This window comes from Solea solea, chromosome 7 (assembly GCF_958295425.1).
Source record: "Solea solea chromosome 7, fSolSol10.1, whole genome shotgun sequence".
NCBI classification, from domain to species: Eukaryota; Metazoa; Chordata; class Actinopteri; order Pleuronectiformes; family Soleidae; genus Solea; species Solea solea.
Genome location: NC_081140.1, coordinates 14,948,993 through 14,974,523, shown reverse-complemented (window position 1 = coordinate 14,974,523; position 25,531 = coordinate 14,948,993). Strand labels below are relative to the sequence as shown.

The following is a 25,531-nucleotide window of genomic DNA, read 5'->3' as shown; positions in this document are numbered from 1 at the left end:
ATTTGATAGTGCTTTGAATTACAGTATGTAAGTATAACCATTGGAGGTCATTAAAAAATATACTTCTCTGTTTTTTATACTGTTATGTTTTGTATTCATTTCGATAGTCACTCTATTTTCACTCTACTAAAAGTAAAAATATTTAATTAATTACTACCTTTACCTTTTTTTATTTGATTCTTTTTACTTTAAACATTTTAATATTCTTAAACATTTTCTTTTTCTTACACTCCTTATAAACAATTTGATATTGTTTTTTTTTTTTAAATCTTTGTACTGATTTCCTACAATTCTGTTTTTTGTTTTGTTTTTTTAAATGTGCTGTTTTTAATGTTTGTGTACAGCACAATTAATAAAACTGCCATGGCTTGCTGAATTTGATCATAATCTCTTAGTCTTAGAGACTAGTCTACTTCTAGTCTCCCACCATATCCCATTACCTCATGGTAGATGTATTTGTTTAGATGCGTCAACCCTTTGACAAGTCTTGTTATCTGTAATCTGTTTTTTTTTTATTTATCGCGTAGACCTGTCGCAGTCATTTTACAGTTAAGAGTAAATGTTTTTTTCTTTTGACTGTTCCGGGTTGCTCACCCTTATCTGCTCATTTCCAAACACATGGAACACACACCCTCAACATGCAGGCCCCTCACTCTAAAGTTAATCTTTAATCATTCTACAGTATATAAACTGACATCATACGTAACTGCCTCTTACATGATATCACGGTGTCACTAATATTTTTTTCTCATTGATGCTCGCGTGCCTTGGATGTCTATCACACCTGCTTCATCATGGCTGGATTTTTCAGATCGCTGTGGAGGTATAGGGATTACATCGTGATTGTTCTGACGCCTATCCTGCTTCTGCCGCTGCCACTGGTCATCCCGACTTCAGTAAGAGCATCAACACATTTATGTGTATTTTTCTTGTCGTGTGACATATCTGCACACATGTTTTGAGCTTCTGAAAACCAACACTGTCGGGGGAACCTTTGAACTTAATGCATAGTTTATGCATGAAGTGTGTGAACTATGTTCAGTTCAGGTCTAAATAAATTAAACCAGTGATACAAATATGAGGAAAAAAGAAACATAAAAACATCCACAAAAGAGTATAATTGACAAAAATGTTTTTTTTTTGAAGAATCTTCTCTGTATTCAGCTATAAGTTGTAATTACTCCAAAATTAAAGTAAGGACAATTGCGGCTCATCGAGCTCCAGCACTGATTTGGTATAATTTATACCCTCATCCCTGGTATCAAGTTGCCCAGTTACAATAATATAATTAATTAAAAATGTAAAATAATTAAGTGCAACAAAAGCTACAGTACAGGATTTTTTTGTGTTGTACCAATGCAGCATGGGATATGCATCAAGGTTATTACAAGGTTAAAATTTACTACAGTTATACTAAAATTGAAAAAAACATTTTCGTTAACTGTATTAAAAATAAAAACTAACTAAAAACTAAAAGCCGATAACTAACTAAAACTGAATTGTGTGTTTGCAAAACTAACTACTAAACTAACTCAGTTAGTTTTCGTCTTTGTAAATTAATCTAAAAAAATGTTATTATTTTTCTCTGTTATATTTGAGACATGATACTTATTATCACACCTTTTTGAATCTTGCACTTGGCAAATGCTACAAAATATTACAAAAAAAACTAAAACGAACACTAAAACTAATAATAATCCTTCCAGTTTCAATAGGGTTCTTGCAACCTTGTTGCACGAACCCTAATGAAACCTAAACTAAAACTGAGCATTTACAAATAATTAAAACTAGCAAACCCGCTCTAAAAACGAATTAAAAAAAAAAAAACTAAAATAAATGAAAAATCAAAGCTAGTATCACCTTGATATGCTGCTAAAGGCCTTAAACATGGCATCTGTGGGTAACCTCTCTACATTTACAGGGTCTCTTCTGTGAGCTAATCAGATGGACTTTAAAAGTCTGTCCCTGCTTCTACCAAAACACTGAAAGAACATCGAAGAGCAGATCTGCTGACATCACAATAAAAGTGTTTCATTATATCTTATCTTTGACCTTTGGCCAAAGATGTTATGATACCAAAAAAATAAAGTTTTATGGACTACTTCAAGCACAGTGCTCATTCATCGATGCCTAATAAAGCAGCAGTGAGCTGTGGATTAATGTTAAACACCAACCAACAAGTGAAGCCTTTCTACTAGAGATTCCTGTGAAAGGCCAGAAACTATTGACCATACCAGGTTCGTTTCAGGTCAGGGTTCACCTGGTTATCCACATATATCTGCATGGTGCCCTTTATTCTCAAACCTTAACTTGTGCAGGTCATATGAAACATCACATTTCATTGTGAAATGACACAGACCACACACATATTGGAGATTAAAAGTTATATTTACAAACCTACCACTCAGTGGAGACTTCTGCTGAGGTTTACACCTCTTTGTCTCCTGCGTTGATAAACCGGCACCTGAAATTTGTACATTTTAATCCACTGGTTCCAGACGACATTCTGGAAATGCTCAGAACTTTATCTGCTTACAGCTCTTTCCATCTTACATAAGCATGACAAAATGAATCCTGATCCACAAAAATATACGCACCTGAACTTGGACTTCCCATGTTAAATTTAAAGTGCCACCTAATCTGTAATGTGTATGATATTTAGACGGAGTGAGACATTATTTTTTATTAGATTTTGTTATACAGTTTTGCCCATTATAAGAGATAGGAGTTTTTGTGATGTGCTCAGTTGGTAGATTCTTACCAAATTGGAATGGGAACATACTTGGGTGATCACCTATCTATCACAAAAGAATCCGATTGATCTGTCAAGAACTGACGCAGATGAAATCTTCACATTTTCTAAACGAATGTATTTTGCTGTTATTGCTAGTACTTGCAGTTTAACTCGCGGCATATTTTATGTTAAGCCTCAGCCTGCAACACCTTTTAATTCTTTTATTATCAACAAAAGGATCAGGGCCATCATTTGAAGGGTGCATTTATTGTTTTACACTATAACATGACCAGGAAAAAGGCTCCGTCAGTGACCTTTTGCACCATGTAATCTTTGATCACAATAAACTGAAGTGACCGGATCACGTTATATGGCTTATTCAATCCGAGACAATACCTTTGTTGTTTTCGGCTCGTCACAATTCCTTAAAATGTGAGTGGATATGAACTTCTCATGGTGCTTTAGTTGTCCGTCACATACGTGAATCAATCTGTGGCTAATTTTGATGTTCCTCCTTGGGGACAGGCCTTAAGTAGTCCATTACAAAGGAGATTCAACTACAAAAATCTCACGCAGTAAACATTTGTAGTAACCGAGGTCCGTTGAGGTCAGGACCTCTCCGGCCTGTTGTACTTCACTTCCACGCTTAGACGTCAATGGTCCATTTCCCATGCACATACATCCACACGTGTCAAAGTTCACCAGAGCCTGTGTGGTCGCATGAGTAAGCATCGCAGTCTTTGTTTGTCACGACAGGAAGCAAAATGTGGCTATGTGATAATCCTCATGGCACTGTACTGGTGCACAGAGTGTATCCCCCTGGCTGTGACCGCCCTCCTGCCCGTCATCCTCTACCCCATGATGGGCATCATGGAAGCAAGCGAGGTATTTCCAACTGTACACTGTTAGTCACAAACATTTCTTTAGCGTTTTCTTACGTTTGAATATCAGTTGAATGTCACTGTCGCTCTATTCTTGCTTTATCCAGGTTTGTATCCAGTACCTGAAAGACTCCAACATGCTCTTCATCGGTGGCCTGCTGGTGGCTATAGCTGTTGAGCACTGGAACCTACACAAGAGAATCGCCCTAAAAGTCCTGCTCATTGTTGGGGTGAAGCCATCGCTGTAAGAAACTTTATTGTTCACATAAACGTATGTACTGCAGCAATACAAATAATCATGGGGACACATCCTATTCTCATACCTTTGCCTCTCTTATGATTTGTTTTTTTGAATGTGTTTTTACGGCACTGTAATAAAGCTCTCTTTATTGTTTTATTATGACAATATTCGTGCGCAGGAAACAAGGATCTTAATTGAGCTTTATTGACTAAGTAATATGTCACATTTGTGACATCAGAGCTCTCCTGCCCATAATCTCAACGTGTCGAGTGTGACCTCAACCTCATCCAACACATTTGGGATGAACTGGATTTAAAATCGCTAATCCATGTTGCCAGGATCCACCATTTTCTAAAAAAAAAAAAAAAAAATACCCTTCCAGAGGATTTGAGGCTTTTATAGCAGCATATTAATGCCTGTGGTTTTATACTATAACCCTTCACATGTGGTTATATGCTCTCCTATTGTTAGTCAAATCTCAAACATCCCGCCTTGACTCCTTCAAACGAATGGTTTGTTTTGTGTCCTCTCCAGGCTGATGATTGGCTTCATGAGCACCACAGCCTTTCTGTCCATGTGGATCAGTAACACGGCGTCTACAGCCATGATGCTGCCCATCGCCAACGCCGTGCTGCAGCAGCTGTCTGACACGGAAGCCAGATCGGAAGAGAGGGAAATGATCGAGGGTGTGGACAACCATGGCATTGAAATTAACGAATACGTAGAAATTAACGACAAAGTAAAAGGAAACACCGGTGAGTGTGTTACAGTGGCAGCTGTTTAACTGACATTTAACCTGTGGGTGAAAATGTTTTTTTTTGTTCGCTTTTCATTTTTAATTGTGTGCTAATTGTGTTTTCCAGATGAGGATTACACCAAAGACTTAAAGGAGTTCAAAGAGAATAATGTCACTTCAAGTAGGTTTTCTAACTTCTTCTTTAAAGCTCCAGCGTGGAACCTAACTTTATTATGTTATTATGTTTATTATTCTGTCCCTTTTCAGTCGTCATAAGCAGAAATGATGTAATGTTATTTGTATGATGGAGGGTTTGTGTATACAGTAGCAGCGCAGGCGTGGGCAGGGACAACAGTTGGTTATCCCATAAAACTCCTGGAATTTGTCATTGGTGCTTCTTTGACGTTTTACAGTCACACTCCAACCTGTTTGCTGCCTTCTCACTTTACTAGTCCTCTGTTGCTGTTGCCTCTGTCTCTATTGATTGAAGCAAATCACTTCCTGTGTGCAGTGTGGGAATTTCACTTAGCAACACAAGATCTAAAGAGAGCGCTTATTGACTTAGCCTTGTGTGAACTCAAAGTTAAAATTTAAACAGACGCTTGTTGATCATTAAAAGTAAGAATTTTACAATTATCGAACGAAAATATAGACATGAAGGATTTTATAGATTTTTCACAAAGTTCTTGTGTTTATACAATTTCTTATCTTCAAATAATCATTCGCAAATAGCTGTTGCCCAGTCAAGAAATATCACACAGCAAACTCCAGCAGCGTCTCGAGAGTTCAACGGCTACAGGCAATAGTAAAGCGTGGATATACTGACACTAACGACTATGCCTTCTCCTTGCCGAAGGTCCCGGCTCTGACCCTGCAGAGGTCCGTGACAGGAGTCCAGAGCATGAGCAGCGACGACTCAAGAGGGAGGAGCGATATCTGAAGCTGTCGAAAGGCATGAGCCTGTGTGTGTGTTATGCCGCCAGCATCGGCGGGACGGCCACCCTCACCGGAACCACGCCCAATGTCATCCTCATGGGCCAGATGAATGAGTACGACCTGCGCACATGGAAATAAATCACACATGCATGTACAAATCTCCTGGATCCAGATTTATCTTCTGCGTCAGGAGTGAATGACAGTATTACATTAGGGCAAAAGGGTGAAGTGTCTATTTTATTTGTGCTTTTTGTTGCACACATGCATTTGTGTGTGATAGACATTTACTTCCAGACTTCCACTCTGTAGAAGTAGATTTAGCAATGCAATTGTTGTTGCAGTACACACTGCTAAATGTGAGCCAGCTCTTTGGGTTTTTACAACTTCTTAGTATATATTTTTTTTTACTGATTTTAATCCTATTTTTTTCATCATCAACAGACTCTTTCCAGGAAATGGAGGAATAATCAATTTTGCAAGTTGGTTCGGTTTCGCCTTCCCCAACATGTTGCTAATGCTCATTCTGTCTTGGCTGTGGCTGCAGATCATCTTTTTGGGTTTCAAGTAAGTCTCGGTTCACGTTGTCTCAGTGAAACCGAAGCGTCCACGTTATGGAAAAACTCAAAGATATTCTCGCTCTGTGTCATTGCAGCATGAAAAAGTCGTTTGGATGTGGCACAAACAATGCCAGTGACAGGGAAGCTTATCAGGTGATCAAGGACGAGTACAAGAGTTTGGGCCCGATGAGCTTCGCCGAGGGCTGCGTGCTGTTTAACTTTACGTTGCTTGTGCTTCTGTGGTTCACAAGGGAGCCTGGGTTCATTCCAGGCTGGGCAACTGTGCTCTTCAACCAAGAAAAGACGTGAGTATGACTTAACCATTTCATCAATCACAAAACATTGATCCCTGCTGAGGAGACAGAGTATTAGCCAGTCCAGAATGAAAGAGTTAGTTACACTCAAGACCAGAAAGGATGTCATTCTTCTTTGTGTGCACAGTTAACTTTAAGCTTTAAAACACAAAACACACACTCTGCTTGGTCAGGTAGAGTCAAAACAGTGCGAGGTGGATTTTAAGGCTAAGCTTACAAAGGCTATGAAAACCGTGTTATTTGGATTTGAAAACAAATCAGTATTAAATTGGTGTTTTTGTTAGTAATGCTAATATTAGTGTGTGTAACCTATATTTATCGCTCACAACAGGTATGTTACAGATGGAACTGTGGCCATATTTATGTCAACTCTGTTCTTCTGCATCCCATCGAAAATACCCACATGCTCGGGGAGGTCCCGGGACGGTGAGTCAACGTGTATATAGTATGAAAGAGGGTTTTAAACGTTTGAAAATAAAGGTTATTTCCTATGAGGTGGCATCACCTGTATCACTGATATTTTCACGTTTTATTTTGACGTTCACTGGCGTGAAAAGAAAAAAAAAAAAGCTTGTTGTCCGGACAACAGAATGAGAAGAGTGCGTTGACCACTGCATCACATCGTGTGTTTGCAGCCCTTTAAAGTCACAAGAAGATAGGAGTGCAGTTTTACAACGGCATCTGTATCGCAAAGGTACAGTCGGTAAACTTTACTGCCTGTGACAACTCATCTCGCTGATTCAGTGCTTTCAGTAGATGTTATCCAAACTCTTTCCTGTGTTGTAGCCTGATAGCCTGAAGGTCAAGCCTGTACAACAGCACATGCTCCGCTGCTTCTTAGAAAAACTGCTTTTGTATCAATGATAGTTCCCCCCCCCCCCCCTCCCTTTGTAACTTAAGCTGAGCATGTCCAGCTCCTGCCTCGTAGCAACAAGGTTTCTGCTTCTCCTCCAAATGTGAGAGCAGTGTTTTGTACACAGAGAGGTGACACTGTTTCACACACACTCCGCTTAAAAGGTGTGATGCAGACTTTCGGGTGCCAAAGTCAGTTTCCCACCTTGTAAAAAAGAGAATGAATCAATTTACATAACCAGATTTTATTAGGATTTTCATGGCTTACCACTTGATTGTGTTTCTTATCTTGGCCCGAGAGCCTTTAAATTTGCAGCACCTTATCTGTAGACAATAAATGTTAAACCTTTTTTTTTTTTTTTACAGTTTGATTGCACGCAATCAAAATGTATGACTTTCCTAACCTAACGGCCCAAAGTAAACCACCTCCCTCTTCATAGATGCACCCGCCGAAGCTCCTACAGCTCTGCTTACGTGGGATGTCGTCCATGAAAAGTTTCCTTGGAACATCCTCTTACTTCTGGGCGGAGGTTTTGCATTGGCCCACGGAAGTGAGGTAATTCATTTGATCCCCATTTTAACAGATGACGGTCTTGTTTTTTTTTTTTTTTTGTCCGCAAATATTTGGACGATGACGTTTGTTTTTGCCCATCCTGTTTGTAGAAATCTGGACTTTCTAGTTGGATGGGGGAAATGCTGGTGCCACTGGAGAGCATCCCTCCTTTTGCCATCTCCATCGTGCTTTGTCTGCTGGTGGCCATGTTCACCGAATGTTCCAGTAACACCGCCACCACCACACTCTTTCTGCCCATACTGGCCTCCATGGTGAGATGGATACGACACCCAGTGCATAAAATGCAATGTTACACAGTATATGCATGTAATGGTACAATTTTGGTGTGGGTTTTCTTTGTCCTACAGTCCAAAGACATGCAGATTGGGATTAGGTTACGTGGAGATTTTGAATCAAGTTTTTGGTGTGAGTGTGAGTGGATGTTTGTCCCTTTATATATAGGCTCACGTACCTGTCCATGTTGTCCCTGACTCTCGTCAGCTCCCCTTTGACCCTCACAGAATAAGCTGCAGATCAGTCATTCATTCCCAGAGACTGGGCCAGCATGACATTATTTGTGGGCATATGTTGGGAAAACACTGCTTTAGATAACGGATCAGTGGATGTTGTGGAGAAACCAAACTGAAGATATAACTCCAAAGCACCTTCTTACTTCAACACAATTCAATCAAATATGAATCTATGTTGTGTTTTTAGAGCAAGCTTTTCCAGGGGCATTAAAACACATGTAACCTGAGTTTTTTTTTCAATTGTATCATATTTACCTGTGCAGCAAGGTTCTCAATTTCTCTACTCAAAGACGTTTGTGTATTTTGGACTCCTTTCATATTCTAACCTGCCAAATTTTGGTCTGTGTGAATAATTTTTTTTCTTTCAGTCGACTGCCATTCAGATCCACCCGCTGTACGTCATGTTTCCCTGCACCATCTCTGCCTCGCTGGCCTTTATGCTGCCCGTGGCCACTCCACCTAATGCCATTGCCTTCTCTTATGGCAACCTGAAAGTTATTGACATGGTAAGACAAACAGGCGCATGTCCAACTTTTAGACAAGTAGTCATCTGATCGTTATTATGTATTTGTATACTGATAATATTCCGAGAATGACCATGCAAACACAGCTGCGCAGCAAACCCATTGTATATGTAGCTCAATAGCTGTATTATCATATAATATTGTATTAATATTATATGATAATCATCATACCTATTCTGTGTTTTGTGCACACAACACAAATTATATTTATTATATTATAATTGGTCAAATTACAAATGTACTTGTCTGTTTTAGGCCAAGACTGGATTCATTCTGAACTTTGTTGGAGTCATAACCGTCAACATTGCCATTAACACATGGGGTGTGGCGATGTTCGATCTCAACACCGTTCCCTCTTGGATTAATGGCACTGCAACTCCCTGAAAACGCAGGAGGAAAATAGGGAAATGAACAATATCTGCTTATTTATCAGGATTCCACCACTGGAGGACTTGGCTAGCAGGTGTTTTACTATTTTATATTAGATGCTCCCATTTATATTTCAGCCAGTGTAGCCTGATGTTCACCTAGGCCTGTCCTTGAAGGCTGATACAAGCTTCTTCTCTGCAGCTTTCTGTCTTACATCGTGCCTCACAATGTGACAGGGCTCAGAAAACCAGCTGCAGACAAAGGAGCACCTCCTGTTCATGTGTTGACTGAACTGAGGTTAAGTTTCTTTTTTGATAAATCATCTCGTGGAGTCAAAAAAACAACAGACCAGAACTTGTGATTTTTATTCACTCTCAAGACGTTAAAACAATTGTTCTTACATGAAAAAAAAAAACTTAGCTTTCTGTATAAAAAAAAAAAAAAATGTTGTTTGGTGTTGTGAGTTCATAGCATTTGTAATAAAGCGTTACTCTTTACTAATATAATAAATGTTATCAAAAAAATGGTTGTGATGATATTAAAGGGATATTTCTGTCTTTTGAAGAATAGTTCTATGAGGTCTTATACACAGCTGACTGCACTGTGCATGCCCTCAGAATTAAGGATTTGAAACACAGAAGTCATAAAATAACACATTTGAACTTACAGTCATGCAAAATGAACTTTGGTTCTGGATAAGCTAGAATCTCCTTGTCTTCCTTGGTGTGCTCGGTGAAGTCAGTGCTGATAATATGTCAGTATTTTACACAAGCACACCTCAAAAACCCCAAACCGACCCTTTAAACTTTTGGACAGGTACATGAAGTGTTTTTTGATATTGATTAAAGTCTTTGGTTGGGGTTGGTATATCTGCTACATTCCACAGGAGGTCAAAAGAGTAAGCAGATATAAAATCAAAAAGGTTTCTGTTGAATGCAGAGACCGTTCCTCCGGTAAAGACTGAAAAGCGGCATCACACAAAGCTGTCACTCTCTCTTTTGTTTGCACGTTGGGTGTCCTTTCCTCTCGCAGCTAAGTCATGTATACATTACATTATCCTCTGCCTCACTGTCGATTCCTGTAGATATTTAACTGTATGTGACGTAAGTATCGCCTGTAATTATCATACTTCACCACTTGACTGTACTTGTATTTTTTTTTTTTTTTTTTTTTTTTTTTTAAATAAGGGACTTGGATCAGCGATTACAGTGAAGGGTAATTGTGATACAGAGAATAGTCATTTGTGAAGATAGCATTATAATGAAATATCCCTGGGACACAAAAGGTGAGTTTATACAGTCGTGTGTTTATGGCTGTTGTGTAATTTAAGAGTCTGTGTGTGATAAAAACTTGTGCAGGCCTCTGAGTTCTGATTCACGCCGCCTTGAGACGATCGGAGCTGTAAGACGGTCGTTCTTCAGGCGCGAAAAAGATAGTTATAAAGCGGTGGTTAAACAATCACTGGAATTATTGTCACAAATCATTTGTCATTTTGCTTTATTCTCTATTTAAACAAGCCTCTTAACGTTTCACGACAGGAAAGTCCAAATCTGTCACGCGATCTCTGGGCCCTTTAAGTCATTTAAGTTGATCACTGATATTTATCTTAACTTGTGAACAAAGGGGCAGTGCTGTTAAAATGTGTTACCTAATCGTCAAAGGGTTGGAAACGCTGACATCACCAATGCAACAAACTATAAACAATGCAATTAAACAAAGGCAAAGTCTGGACAAAATGTCCTCCTCTACAGCCACAGCCTCAAAAGCAGGATTAAAGTGCGGCCTCTGTGACCTGTCACAGGGTTTCATTTATCTGTTGACTTTTATTTGAAATAAATACATTTACTGAGTGTAATGTAACATACAATGGAAACCCAGTACTTGCTTGTGTCTTAATACAATGAACACAACTGGTGTTTAAATTAGGTTATTATCAAATTTCATTTGTGGCTCTCCAACGAAAAAGGATCAGGATCTCCTTTTTTCGTGGGCCTGCAGAAAATGTCCAGCCGGAAAGGTTGATCGGAAAACCTTAAAACAGCCAAAAACAAATAAAAAGAGGGACAAGTTTGAAGTTGATGATCTGAATGTTTGTTGAAAAGCACTGAGATGAAAGAATGAAGGACAGGTAGATATTTATCATATGATATAGGCAACCTCACTCGGAGCCAAACAGTGAGGTATTCAGTGATAAATCTCAGTGCCTCTCTTTGCCTCAGGGACGGAGGAATGTTTTCTTCAGAGTTTTCAAAAGAAACTCATAAATCCCTCTTTCTAATTAGCTCTCCATTTTATGAATAGGTTTTTTGGAGAAAAATCTAATGGAAACAATTACAGTGGACTGACAACACACACACACACACATACATGAGAAAGCACAATCCTGCACCAGGTCTTTATTGTATTCAGGTTTATTGTCTTTATTTTTTTATGTTTATTGCTTGTGAATCAGTGGACACATGTGCTATAAACTGCCTCCAGTGATTAAAGGAAATTACACAACCTGTGACAAAGGGTGACAGTTAGACACAGCTGCATGTGCAAGTTTACCTCAAGTATGAACATACAAGCTGTGTTTTTCAGCTGTCAGCTGCTTCTGACGGGAAACAGCTAAACTGTTTTGTTTACCGCTCAGGTAACGGGTGGAGTTGATTTATAATCAGCTGAGCGCATTGTGTGTGTGATTGTTTCATTTTCCATCCGTTCATTGCCGTCATGTTGCAACCCCTGAACCTCCACTCGAGGGTCAACGAGGGAGCCAAAGCACGGCATATTATGAATGAAATAAGGCAAAGTCAGCACTTGTGTGTTTTAAGTGTTGGTGAGCGTAACACCAGACTATGTGACAACAGTTTTCTCACCTTTTCTCTACCATGCACACATATTGTTTCATTTTAAATGAACTAAATATTGGAAAGTGCAGATTATCTCCGTAGCACTCTTACCTTTGCAAGAAGATCCAGGTTTTTCTGCATGGAATTTGCATGTTCTCCCCGTGTGTGTGTGTGTGTGTGTGGTTTTTCTCCGGTTTCCTCCCACAGTCCAAAAACATGCAATATGGGGATTAGGTAAATTGGACACTCTAAATTGACTGGTTGTTTGTGACCCTCGCGTGGAGAATAAAGTGGTAGAAGATGAGTGAGTGAGATTATCTCCGTGTGTGCTTTACCTGTGTTTGCATGTCAGGTACTCCACATAACCTCTGGCACTGAAAACCAGCGCCAGAGGTTTTTCCACTGTTTAACAATGTCATTATCACACTCCACACACCAGTTTTGCAGGTAGTATATGTCCATAAACTGACATTTACATTAGCACGGATCCAATATTCTCACACATACGGTGTTTTTTTCACCGCTAAATGACATTTGTTCGCACTCAAATGGTCAAATCTCACCTGGGAATCCCTGACAATGTGTCACATATAACTTTAACTGATTCATCTGATGACTGATCATTCTAAATAAAAAAACAAAACAGAAAACAAGAACACACACACACACACACATATACAAAGTATGAGTCATTAGCCTGGTTCCATTTCCACTGACAGTTTGCCGTCACCGTCAATTTCATAATTCTTTGTCTTTAACAAGCATCGACATATCGTGACATATGAGCCCGGCATTTTTAACTCATGCTTGACAAACACTCCTGACCACTTCAACTTCATCGACGACGTTTAAATCCTAAAAAAGGCTCCGTAACACACAAAACACGATACTGCAACTGAGAACACTCGAGCACTGGAGCAATTATTTCCCAGAAGACAATGGCACTTTCACCCAAGTGCCCCCCTGGAATCTCTTCCCACATCACACCCTCCTCAAGAACTCCGTCTTTGGCAGAAAAAGCCTTCGGCGATGGCCTCGCTCTGCAGAGGCCCTGCACTGTAACACAAGAGTTTATTCAATATGTAATTAATCCTCAGTCTCTCTGTCATTCTGCCTCGCCCTCTCTATGAGGACAGGGTTTGTTCAAGGTATTGCTACGAGCTAAGGGTGCTGATGTTTTTCTGGTTCATCGGGAGGATAGGATAGGAATCTACCTGTATTGACATACCTCTGCTCCCTCTCCTTCTCCTTCTCCTTCTCTCTCCCTCTCTCACTTTCTCTTTACTGCTCTACCTCTCTCACACTTTCACCTCGAACTTTTCAGAGGAGAATACACGTTGAAATTGACCAAAAAAACCAAACAAACCAAGAGATGTCACCACCACAGAGCGTCTTAAAGCACTTGTAGGAAGTGTCTGGTGGCTCTGAGGTGAGTGTCATTCCCCAGCCTACAGACCACAACTTGATGGACGTCCATCAGTTGCGAAGTAAACGCCTGCGTGCATGACCCAAAACGCTCTGACGATCCTATTTTACGTGCACATATGTTGGTTTGAATGTGCATCGGTGAAAGGAGCATCTAAATCCCATTTTAGATCTCCGAAAACAGGGCACGGCGCCCACTCGCTCCCTGCCACCGGCTGTAATCAGCAGTGTATCTTATGTCACTCAAACAAGTAACCATTCAGTCAGGCAAAGAAAGAGTGATGGAAGGAGGAAGGGAGTGCTGCCAGCTGCCAATGACTGTACCGGCAGATCTTTAGCAACCTGTAGAAACAGGTTTTTCTTTCTGTATATCTTATTGCTGGGCTAGCCTGGACGAGTGCCACACACACACACACACACACACGCGCACATGCGCACACACACACAATTAGGATGATATTCTGAGCTGCCAAAATGTGAAACCAGCCCATCAAGCAGTTCTGTACATATTTAGACAGTCAATCTAATCGACATGCTTCACTGTTAGGGTGAAGGCAGTTTGAGGTGCATGCGTCCGTGAGGAGAAGTGACTCTGGATGTGGACACAGATTGTTGTTTAGGTTTGAATGAGAAAGACTTGGCTGAAACTACACAATCCAACCAAACAGAGAGGAGGCAGAGTTAAAGGTTAGGTGAGTCCAACAACTTATTATACTTTGTCCATAATAACAACTTACTTTTTTGTGCTGTACATCATCTAACAGACACGCTGCTGCAGTGCTCAACTGTATGTCAGTGAAAGTGTTGGCACTGCTGCAAATTGTTGGTTAACCTCTATGGGCATGTCAACATTCTCATGTCACTGTTAGTGTGTAACTGTGATGATTATGCTTCAGGTGAACAGACTTGTTCTTGTCCTGGTGTAGCCTCGCTTTCATTGTAATCGACATAAATGATAATGAGCGCAGTTAAAATGTGTGTTTAACTAACGCTGCACTGATGAGATCGGCTCTGCACTTTTATAACAGAAAATGTAATATTTGACATTCAATTCACGCCGGACAAAGCTCATGTAGCATTAGCTGACAGTACTTTATATATGTATTTTTTAAACATTTGAGAGACGAGGCACTTTAAAATGTGACTTACATCTGAAGTTCATTAGCTTAAAGTAAACTTGTAACATTATGTAGAGCTCATATGACATGATTTAAATTCACGTTCAAGCTGAAAATATTTTTTTAATATAAATAGTCTTTTAAGAATCTAACAATATTTCCTTAGTAACCTCATTTCAATTTAAGCTCATCTTTTCATTTCAAAACATCCAAAAGTCACGGTTCTGATATGGTTAAAAATAACATTAACCCTAACCCCAACATTAAAAATGATCTTGAAATTGAAATAAAACACTGCATTTACTCTACAGAGCATGTATACTGTATTAATGTGAACACATGCCTTTGTCATTCCTCTCTTTTCTAGTGTTTATTTTGATCATTACAACCTTTTCTTACTATTACTCAGTAACTTCTGGAAATAAGATGGAGAGCAATTACTTTTCAGTCAATTCAACCTGTCAACAAACATCACGGAATGACACTCCCTCCTCTTTACATACGAACACGGCTTTTTCGGTGTTATTTCATTCTTACTCAATCACATTCTACAAGTGAGACAAAAAACCCTCAAATGAAATACAATTCAATTTAAAGACACCTACACCTCGGGACACTGTGGAACTACCTCAACCTCAGTTGCTGCATTTACGTGCATCATTTGAACCATAAGACTCTCCGATGCATCTTCATAAAGAGACAGTAAAGGAGATGCATCCTAAATAATTCCTTTAGATGTCATTGTATCCTCAGGAGTGGATATATACATAGAAATCATGTTGCCTGTGTCACACCAATGTCTAATACAAACCTGGTGAAGACATGAAGGTTTGGGAGACCCAGAAGTCTTACGTTATTATATTGACATCTGGGTGATAGATAAAAAGAGTGATAAGCAGTATGCCATACATACACTTATTCTTTGCAGGACCATGTAAGATAAGATTAGATAGGATTGTCCTTTGTTAGTCCTGCAGGGGGTGGAAATTTACAGAACACACTCCATATATATATATGTATATACATGTATAAATAGTAGAAAAAAGATGAACCCAGGGAAGTAATTTACTTGAGTATGTTATGGATGTTTACTTCTCACACAACCTCACAACAACCTTAGTTGTTGGCAAATGAAAGTCTGAATACAGGTACAGACAATGAAATGTGTTTGGTAATAGACCTGCGGGAAACCAAGGTTATAAAAGCTTAGCATTTTTCGTTAGTTTTATTTTTTTAAATTTAGTTTTGATGTTTTGTTTTTAAAACGAGTTAGCTTTAATTCGTTTTTGTTTTTTTTGCAAGATGCAAACAAGGTCATAACAAGTTTTGTGTCATAAAAACCCAACAAAAGATGCCATTTTAAAAATGTATCAGGACACATGACCAACCATCTCTGAATCAAAACAGTCTACAGTTCAAAATGTGCTTCATACAGTTAATATTCAATCCAATAGCCAACAGACTAAAGACACACATGAACATAACAACATAGATACTAATAATTATAAATAACACTCATGAGACACATCTACTAACCACATAATGAATGTTATGTTTAACTCGCATAACTTGCCTTTTGTTTTGTTTTTTAATATGAATGAATGAAAAGGCTGTCTCTAATAAAACCTTTCTGGATGAAATAAGTTTACAAAGACGAAAACGAAGCCCATTTCACAACAAGTTTAGTTGATTTTGTAAACACACAATTCAGTGTCAGTTAGTTTTAACCTTGCATCAAACAGAAAGACTTTACAGATATGAAAGATGGGAGGTGTCACCATGTGCTCGGCTTCGACCAATCACGTTCAGACCTAAGACAAACAGCTGCCTGTCATCAATTGGTGACACTAATAAAACCCCAGATAAAGTTCAGCTGCTGGATTTTCTCCTGCATTGCAAAAGCCAGAGTTCACAGAGAGGTATCAACAATGAATGGGGTCCTATCTTTGGACCCCATTCGGATCAGGACTGGGGTGCAAAGAGATTCTCTAAGGCGTCTCGTATACAGTGAAGACAATCGTGAAACCGTGGAGAAAATATGCTCGTGACATTTCCAAGAACAGGATGTTAATTCAGAATTGATAAAGAAAAAAAAAGAAAAAAAAAAAAAAAAGAGGCCTGCGGGGAACAATGAAGTATCTACAGGAATTTCTGGCAGGTAAAGTTGCTCCTACATGTGACAACAATCTCCCATATTCTTAATGTTAAGACCTATGAGGCAGGACGGGAAGCCTGTTCTTATAGACAAGCACATCCAAAGCTGGGGACACTGAGATCACACTATCCACAGTGAAGTAAAGCTTCATAATTTAAACCATGAACTATTGGTTTCAACTTGAAGTTACATCATGGCGTACATTAAAGCTTCACCTTAATACAATTCAAGCCCCAACCAGCCCAAGTCAACGAATGCCAATACCATAGACTTTCAAATGTTTATAGGACACATTCACGTTCACTGAAAACCTACAGGTGTGGACTCTGACCGTAACCCAAACCCAATTCTCCAATAACCGCACAGTATAATAATTCCTAACCTTGTGCACTTAATCTGGACTTAAAACCTTTTCACCTGAATCGTTTTTTCAGAGTAACTGATGCTTAGCTCTGTATCTTACCTTTTAACGGTTACATATTACAACAAATCTGTTGACCCTGTGCAGTCAAGGTTCAACACACACACACACACACACACACATGCACAGTTTCTACTTTTCTTTCTGTAAGTGCATGTACCTGTAAGTAAGTGCATCCGTTCTGGCTGCTGTCAGTGTGTCTGTCAAGCAGATGAGAGGATTTGTTGCCACAGTGTTGAAAGGCAATCTCTCAAATCGAACCCCCCCCCCACATATGCACGCACTGGGTCGCTCACACTTTCTGTGCCTCAGCGTTATCAGGCTTTGTATGACCCAGCAGCCACGGTTTGTTGACAGTTTTAATGAGCGTGGTTCACGTCGGGGTTGAGGTTACCTTCACTGAAACCTGTGCCACGTGTCTCTCATCTCTGCTGGGATCAGATAACACGTCCACATTCAAACCTCTGTCCCATATGCTGTGTATGTTAATGTTTGGAGTCGCGATACTGAAAATGAAATCCTGTTTCCCACGCATGAATTCACACTGTCAGAGATTTATTGATTGAAGACTAATGACTTGGTAGATATCATCTGAAAAATCTGTTGCTCCCTGTTGTGTGGCAACAGCCACATGTAGATCAAACAAGACTAAAGATTAAAGAGCAACCTTTTTTTATCAGTTGTATTCTCTCTTATCTGATTTGGACACAATTTAAAATAATAATATGTGCACAACCTCTGGTGTTTATTGCTCGCAAATTTGTGTGAGACACATTCTCAACAGCAGGAGACTATATATATATATATATATATATATATTTTTTTTTTTTCCGGAATAATAGTATTGTAATGTAGTACAAATATTTTGTTTTTCTAGCAAATGTAACTTTTACTCCACTACATTTCCTCGAACTATCTTTGTTACTTTTACTTCTAAAACTTAAGTACATTTATAAAATTACTTTTGATACGGCAGTACAGTACATGTCATATACTTTAAGACCTTTACTTAATTAATATTATAAAAAATGACTTCAACTTCATTTTCCGGGTAAGACACTTGTACTTTTACTCAATTATCTCTTTTAAGTACTTTATACAAGACCAGGCCTGGCAGCGTTTGGAGTAGTTTTGGAGGGTTTTGTGTGGATAAAGACATTTCTTGAAACAAAACTGTGCTTCAGAATTTTTTTTTTCTACAATAAAAAAGGAAAAAAAGATCATATAGGGGAAGTTCTTATTGCGTTTGGATCAGACCTATGTCTCCAAATCAAGTCAGGAATGAATAATTAATGCATAATGCCATTCAATATGTTAAGAGAATTTCTTAATTAGTGAGCATTACATGTTTTGGGATGATGGGGAAGAATCCAAAAGAAGGCAGTAAACCAACATTATGGATGTTAGATGCATTACACCACTACCAACCAACCAAGTCAACCCGTGAAAGCGTGAATTGAACACGAACCATAGCTACCATTTTAGTGCACCGGTATTTTTTAACTAAACTACGCGCAAGAGTTAGGGTTAAAGTTTTATTAATCCCCTTAGGGAAAGTATTCCTCTGCATTTGACCCATCCTAGAATTAGGAGCAGTGGGCTGCCACACTGAGTAGCGCCCGGGATTTGAACCGGCGACAAGTCAAGTTCCCTTTCCACTTGTCCACAGGCTGCCCACGAGTTAGTGCTACAATTAAAGACACTGTCGTAAAAAATGTGTAAAGGTCACATGGATCACACCAAAGGTACAATGCTTTAACCATTAAGCGAACTGCCTCATCGAAGCTACTTGATGATCACACCCAAGGTGCGACCCATAATTATGTTGCGTTGGAGGACAGTCTCAACCAAGTATGTGTTTAAATGATAGGTGGAATTTATCACCAAATGTTGATCTATTACTTCAACACTCATGCAGTTTATACAGACCCTTGTAGGACGAGGCAGGTTCTTTAAAATGCAAGATCAGAAAATGCCATTCAGGAATGACGATAAAGAAAAGAAAGGTTTTTCTCACACTGATCCCCCCCCCCCCCCCCCCCGTTTCTTCACAGGAGCTGATTCAGGTGCAGGATGTCAGACTCCTCGACAGGCGGCAAGTCTCAAACATCCTCCCTTCAGGCCAAACTACACACCTGTGAACCCTGTGGGTCCTGCCAGCAGATGGCAGAATCCCCGGTACGGAGCTGGCTTTTCTGTGCTTTTAACCCTCAAGACTCTTTTGTAATAGCATTGCAGATGAAAACAGCTCTGATTTTACTCTGAGTCAAGCTGCTGCTTGTGCTCCACCATGTTAAGACTTAGGTTTTAAAACCGAATCAAATATTGATGTGGATTTCTTTGTGAGGTAAATGAACTACATTTGAGGCACATGGAATGTAAACAGAGGTCCACCTACCATCATCTCCAGTTCGGCTCACACTCGAAAGACATTTGCTTGTAAATGCACTAGTTCTTTCCTTACAGTAGCATTATCTTGGCAGTAGCTTTTCTGGTGTACCTATAAATGATCACTTGTAACCATTGCGGTAATGATCCAACCACAAACTGAGGTCAGGTGTGTCTGCTTCTCCCAGCAGGACACCTTCAGCCTGAGGACTGCAGCTGTGAACAGGAGACACAGCGCCGATGATGCTGTCGGTTCCAGGTCCGGATCATTACCGGGACGAGGCACCGTTGACCCAGAACGCTTCCACCCGTACCACCGACAGTTCAGAGATGGAGCTGCAGATTGCCTACAGCAGTGCTCCTCCTCCTCCTCCTCCTCCTCCTTCAGCTGTATGCAGGAAGGCTTCAGTCCAGACACAAGTTTACAAAGCTCCAGCAGTGAGGCACCACACTCCTGGGACCAATACAACGGCAGCATACAGGTTTATAACGTTACACTACACTCATTTCATCCCTCCTTACTGTTTCTATCAGCAATATCCGTTGTCAGCTTTTTTGAGTTATGCTGCTCACAAACACAACAAATGTGTTTAAGATGCACTACTCTTTGTTCATCCCTTGTTATGACTGTTATATAAACACACAAATGCACATCATGTTATTGAGCCATTCCTTTAATATTCCTTATCAATGCAGACTTCATACCCAGAGCCACCGGCTGTGCTGGTGGAGCCAACCTGCTTCCTATCTCAAAGTTATCCATCGTACAGCTCATCAAGCTCTCTAAATCAGGTGAGTGAGTATAAGGCTATGCTGCAGAAGATGATGTGTGTGATAGATAGCAGAAACTTAAAGCTGCTGTCAGCGATATCATCCGTTGGATAACTTCTCTTGCTTCTGCCGTTCCTCCTCCTTACGTCACCTCATGAAGACATTTGGTGAGGTTTGGTTAGGTTAATACCAGGCATAGTGATGTTTTGACAATTAATCGAATAGCTTGGACGACTTGGACTCCACTAGATCGTTATTGTTAATTGTTATTTATGTCTGTGTTTTCTCTCCAGGTCTCGTCCAGACTCTACTCTAATAATGACCGATCCAAAACCCCAAAGTACACTCTCTCAAACCTCTCAACGCACTCTCACCAGGACACCACCACAGAACCTCTCTTCCCAAAACCCATTTACTCATACAGGTAACAGAGCATCACATCACATCACATCACAGTATTTTTTTTTATGTAATGTCAGAACACTGACTCACTGGTGCCATGACCGTACATGCTATTTTGTCATTCATCATTGCAGTATCTTGATCTTCATGGCTCTGAAGAGCAGTAAAACAGGAAGTCTGCCTGTCAGTGAGATCTACAGCTTCATGACTGAGCACTTCCCATATTTTAAGGTACCACAATGCACACACACACACACACACACACACACATACACACACCTGTTTAGCTGATTAACCTGCCGTCTTCTTGCACAAGCCTGATAACGATAACCTTTGAATGCTTAAATGGATGTAAACATGTTTTGTAGCTCTCTTCACTCTCCCACTCTCTTTTTGTTGCTGGTTCATGTGTGCAGATCCATTTTTTTGAAAAGTTAGTATGAAAAGCTGACACTTCCAAACATGAAATGCATGCTCTGGCTGGTTTGTCCATTCGGGCTGCTGTGGAAACATGGCGGCTATAAGACTATGTTTAATTTCTGCTAATAAACTCTGCTAAATGTTATACATTGGACCTAGTTTGCAACATTTCAGATGAGCAGCTAATCCAAGCTCTTAAACTGTCTCAAAAAACAAAAGAAAACGTTAATCTGTTAATTAGAGTTGCGATTGTATACATTAGTCCTACTTGTGAACTAAAACACAACAAAATTATTTCTTTTCCTTCCTCCTGATCACATGGTAGCTTCAAACATGCCAAAGAGTTTTTTTTAAACTAACCAACGTAAACATCCATCATTCATCCATCGTCTACTGATGCCTCCCTTCATTTTCCCCGCTTCCTCTGACAGTGGTTTTCTCTGTGTAGGGTGAGAGTGTGTAGTGTAGGATTCTGAGGACTCTTGGTCGGCAGCCTTGATCTTACAAGGCTGGTTTTCTGCTAACAGAGAGTAGTGGATGTGGAGATAGCCCCCAATCCCCCTACAACAAGCGATTTAACCATCACAATGATTCCACAGACTCTGTTAAATCGGGGTACAAAACCTGCATAGTTCTGCTTTAAGTAACACATGCAACTTGCTGGAACATATGTTCAGGGAGCAAAGTGGGGGAAAAAAGAGTCATCATTCTCTCTAGTGTTAGTCAGTAATGTAGTCAAGACCATAAGAAAACTCAAGTCTACTTTGAATTTATGTATCAAAATGATTTTGAAACTCTGACTCACCCACCGACTGTGTGTCTAAGTGTAAGCGTGGAGTTCAGATGTCAAAGAAAAACTTTTGAAATCTGTCAATCTCCTCCCTCGAGGCAATATTAAAATATGTGTTCATCGTACAGTCTTGCGATGATTTATATGTGCGTGCCATAGCAAGTGTCTGACGAACTTAAACGAACTCAAAAGACACTCGACAATATTAGGGAAGTCCTTTCGATGTATCTCAGAAAAAAACACAGCTTTTGCAAAAACACACTTGCTTCTCCTTCAGTATCATCACCGTCCCAACTGTCTCGTGTGTGTTTTTTTTTATCGCCCTGCAGCCTGTTCAGTGTTATAGGCAGCTGTTTGGAAAGCAGCCATCTATACAGTGCCTTCTTGTCTTTGAGCTCCTTCCAGAAGTGACTCTGAAGTTATTTGATTTGTAGATATCTTGAATACTTCTGCGAAATCTGCAGCGTTTGTGACGACAGAGGGTTCAAACTGAGGTGCGACCGTGCAGGTGCATTCTTCATTAATACTAAATCACATTTTGTGTTGCGGTGTCACGTCTCAACATAATTAAGCGATTAGATCTCTACTTATATGGTTATTTAGCTGCGGTTTGTAATTCAGATTTAAGTTTATGACTGATTCAGATAACAAACATATACAAACGGACACAAAATGCCCGCCCAGCCTGAAGGTGAAGAACACTGCTATCTGCTGTGTCATTAATCATTACAGGTATACTATACAATAGTAAGAGTAATTAATATCAGGTATCTCAGATGTTCTTTGAGATAAACTTTTACTTACAGCCACACACGCATGCACGCACCACAGAGAGGGCAGGCCTCATATTATTAAAAATACCAAAACCCTACTGTGTTAATGAGTCGTCATCAATGTGTTCAGTGTTAAATCATTTATATTTGAAGTTAGAATTTAATTTAATCAGTTCTCACAAATGCATTTACTTTCGTACATGGGAATGTGCAAAAGTTGGAATACGTTTCCTCTTGTTCACTGAATTCTCTTCACGTGGCATCAAAAAGCTTGATCGCCTCCCTCTTCCTCCCCTTTCTCCCTCACTCTCTGTGTTCAGACAGCCCCGGACGGGTGGAAGAACTCCGTGCGGCACAACCTCTCCCTGAACAAGTGCTTCGAGAAGGTGGAGAACAAAAATGGGAACTCATCTCGAAAAGGCTGCCTGTGGGCGCTCAACCCAGCCAAGGTGGGGAAGATGCAGGAGGAGCTGCACAAGTGGCGCCGGAAAGACCCCATCATGGTGCGCAGGAGCATGGCGAGGCCAGGTGGGCTCCTTCAACAAATGGATACTGGAACATAAGGGTTTAGAAAAATGAATTCAGATTCACAGAATTAAGAACATAAATCAGACTTGGTCTTCTTCATTTACTTCCATTCATTTGGACAGCTTAAGCAAGGTATCATCCCTAACTTTAACCATAACGAGTTAATACCAAACCCTAACCTTAATCTCACCTAATTTTTAGCCTAAAACTTCCTCAGAACAGATTTTAAGCAACTTCACACAAGGAATCAATCTGAGTTTTTAACATGCAGGGACACAGGAGCTGCTGGTCTACTGTTGTGTCACTTAGAAACATCTGAACAAAGGAATTCACAAGATAAGACATGATGGAAGAAGCAGCGGACTAACAACTCCTGTGTGCTGGGATGTAAAAAATCACTGATTTTCTTCTTTATAAACGTCATGACTGTTTCATGTCAAGAAAAACGTATTCTTAAGATGTCATAGACTTAAACGGGTATAGATTTTAGTGGATGAATCTGTTTTCCCCTCTGTTCACATTGGCTGTATCAGTGAGAGCGAGTGTCCTAACCCAAGTCAGTGTTGACACCGTATCATTACATCACACTTCGTAAAATCTGAACTGGCTGAACTACTATTTGATGCAGAATGACACCCCTTTTTTTTTTTTCTACAGAAGACCTTGAGACTCTTGTGGGAGAGAGACCAGACAAGCTCAGGTCTTTGCCACCTTACACCGGCTCATCCCTCTTATCCAGAGTGACCTCATGTTACGGCACCTCCTTGTCGCCCTGCAGCCCAGCGCCGCTTCGAGCGTCATGCCAAACCGTTCACCATTCAGAGTTCACCCATATGCTGCCTCAGACACCCTGCTACCTCCCCCCCACCATAGCTCACCCCAGCAACTCATTTTCCCTGTGCTCACCCTGTGGACATCTGCTGGCACCTGGTGTCCCGTCGGCTCCAGGAGGCCTAAACTCGTCCACCGCTGGGAAGATGCCACAAGTTTATACCTCTGCTCTGCAGACTAAGTGCAGAGTTGGGATCAGGAGCATGCAGGACCTGCTGTTAGAGGGAGATGCCATTTATGACATTGACACGTTCAACCCCAGTCTGACTGACCTGCAGCTGCAAGGTACGATAGTGGTGGAGAGAAGGAAACAGCCACAGGAGACTTATTGATATTATTACTAACGTGACTTAACAAGGTGATTTGGACATTGTTTGGATAAAAAAATGCAAGAGATATTGGTAAAAAAAAATCTACCGATAGATTACTCTATTGCTAACCTAAATTCTCACCTTGAGCATCTATTTGTGCAAAAATATTAAGACAATGTAATAATTTGAATGTTTTTGCATGATTTCATCATTATTCTGTTCACTGCTGACTACCAATACTCTCCAGAACACGCCTGAAGTCTGCCTTCTGGTTTCAGGTAACATATGGGAGGAGTTGAGGGAGGACAGCCTTGTGTCTGACCCTCACCTGTCCAGCCCCTCTGCCCTGCAGGACCCTCACATGCAGACCGGCTGCCTGCCGCCGGTCAGTCATACGTCAGAGGACACCACTGTCGGCCAATGTAAAGAACAGGATGACGACGACAAAGACGCGTGCTGGGGACAAAATGTAGAGCAGCACGGCTGTTTGAACGGACTGCATCCTGTCGTGTACTCAGGGATGGACAACTTCCCCGGGTATCTGACCTCCTGTAGCACATCCATCTCCTTAATCTAAAGATGTGACGGTTGACAAACACTCCTCCATATGACATTTGAAGCTTGTACCAAAGTATTAGTTTAAGCCCAGTGATCCTGTGTTTACCACTAACTCAGTGTGTGATAACATCCACTGTCATCAAGTGAGTTCAACTGAGAAAAAAAATACACCACTCTTTTTATATCTTTTGTCAATTTCTATACATATTTATTTATCTGCTAAAAACTAAAAATGTGTTGACTAATATCAATAATAATCCTTTGTGGTTAAAGTTAATAAAACATTCTGTGTTGTCTTTTGTAAAATCACTTTTTTAAAAACATTTTTAAACCTCTGATCATTTGTGGATGTACGTATATATTTCCAAGTTTTTCATACAAGAGTGTAAACGGGCACAATATTAGAGAATATTCTCTGTTATGTGCCTTACTATACACAAACTGCAACACAAAACAGTCTCTTAAACACAACACTGAATGTGTTCAATATGATGTCATATGTTGATGTATTTAAACATTGCAGCTATTGGCTGTGCTGTGATATAATAATGATGCTGTAGGTGGCGTGGTTGTGGCATC

The 25,531-nt window shown here is 40.1% G+C and overlaps 2 protein-coding genes across 4 annotated transcripts; both read left to right on the top strand.

The window, feature by feature from the left end:
* Positions 1-712: 712 nt before the first annotated feature.
* LOC131462378 (solute carrier family 13 member 2-like) lies at positions 713-10,363 on the top strand. Its single transcript, XM_058633537.1, has 13 exons — positions 713-896; positions 3,491-3,619; positions 3,723-3,859; positions 4,391-4,611; positions 4,720-4,773; positions 5,449-5,641; positions 5,970-6,092; positions 6,181-6,390; positions 6,731-6,825; positions 7,692-7,807; positions 7,915-8,076; positions 8,703-8,840; positions 9,114-10,363. Exons 1-13 carry the CDS (start codon positions 795-797, stop codon positions 9,240-9,242), a joined length of 1,809 nt encoding a protein of 602 aa, XP_058489520.1. The 5' UTR covers positions 713-794; the 3' UTR covers positions 9,243-10,363.
* Positions 10,364-13,992: 3,629 nt separating this feature from the next.
* On the top strand, positions 13,993-25,118 carry foxn1 (forkhead box N1). 3 transcript variants are annotated; one of them, XM_058633214.1, is made up of 9 exons: positions 13,993-14,173; positions 19,235-19,358; positions 19,757-20,050; positions 20,265-20,360; positions 20,633-20,763; positions 20,876-20,972; positions 23,045-23,252; positions 23,910-24,368; positions 24,673-25,118. In XM_058633214.1, exons 2-9 carry the CDS (start codon positions 19,254-19,256, stop codon positions 24,969-24,971), a joined length of 1,689 nt encoding a protein of 562 aa, XP_058489197.1. In that variant the 5' UTR covers positions 13,993-14,173; positions 19,235-19,253; the 3' UTR covers positions 24,972-25,118. The 3 variants fall into 3 exon arrangements, with proteins under 3 accessions (XP_058489197.1, XP_058489198.1, XP_058489196.1); XM_058633215.1 differs by having other exon boundaries at positions 13,993-14,178; positions 19,760-20,050; XM_058633213.1 differs by having other exon boundaries at positions 13,993-14,178.
* Positions 25,119-25,531: the final 413 nt, after the last annotated feature.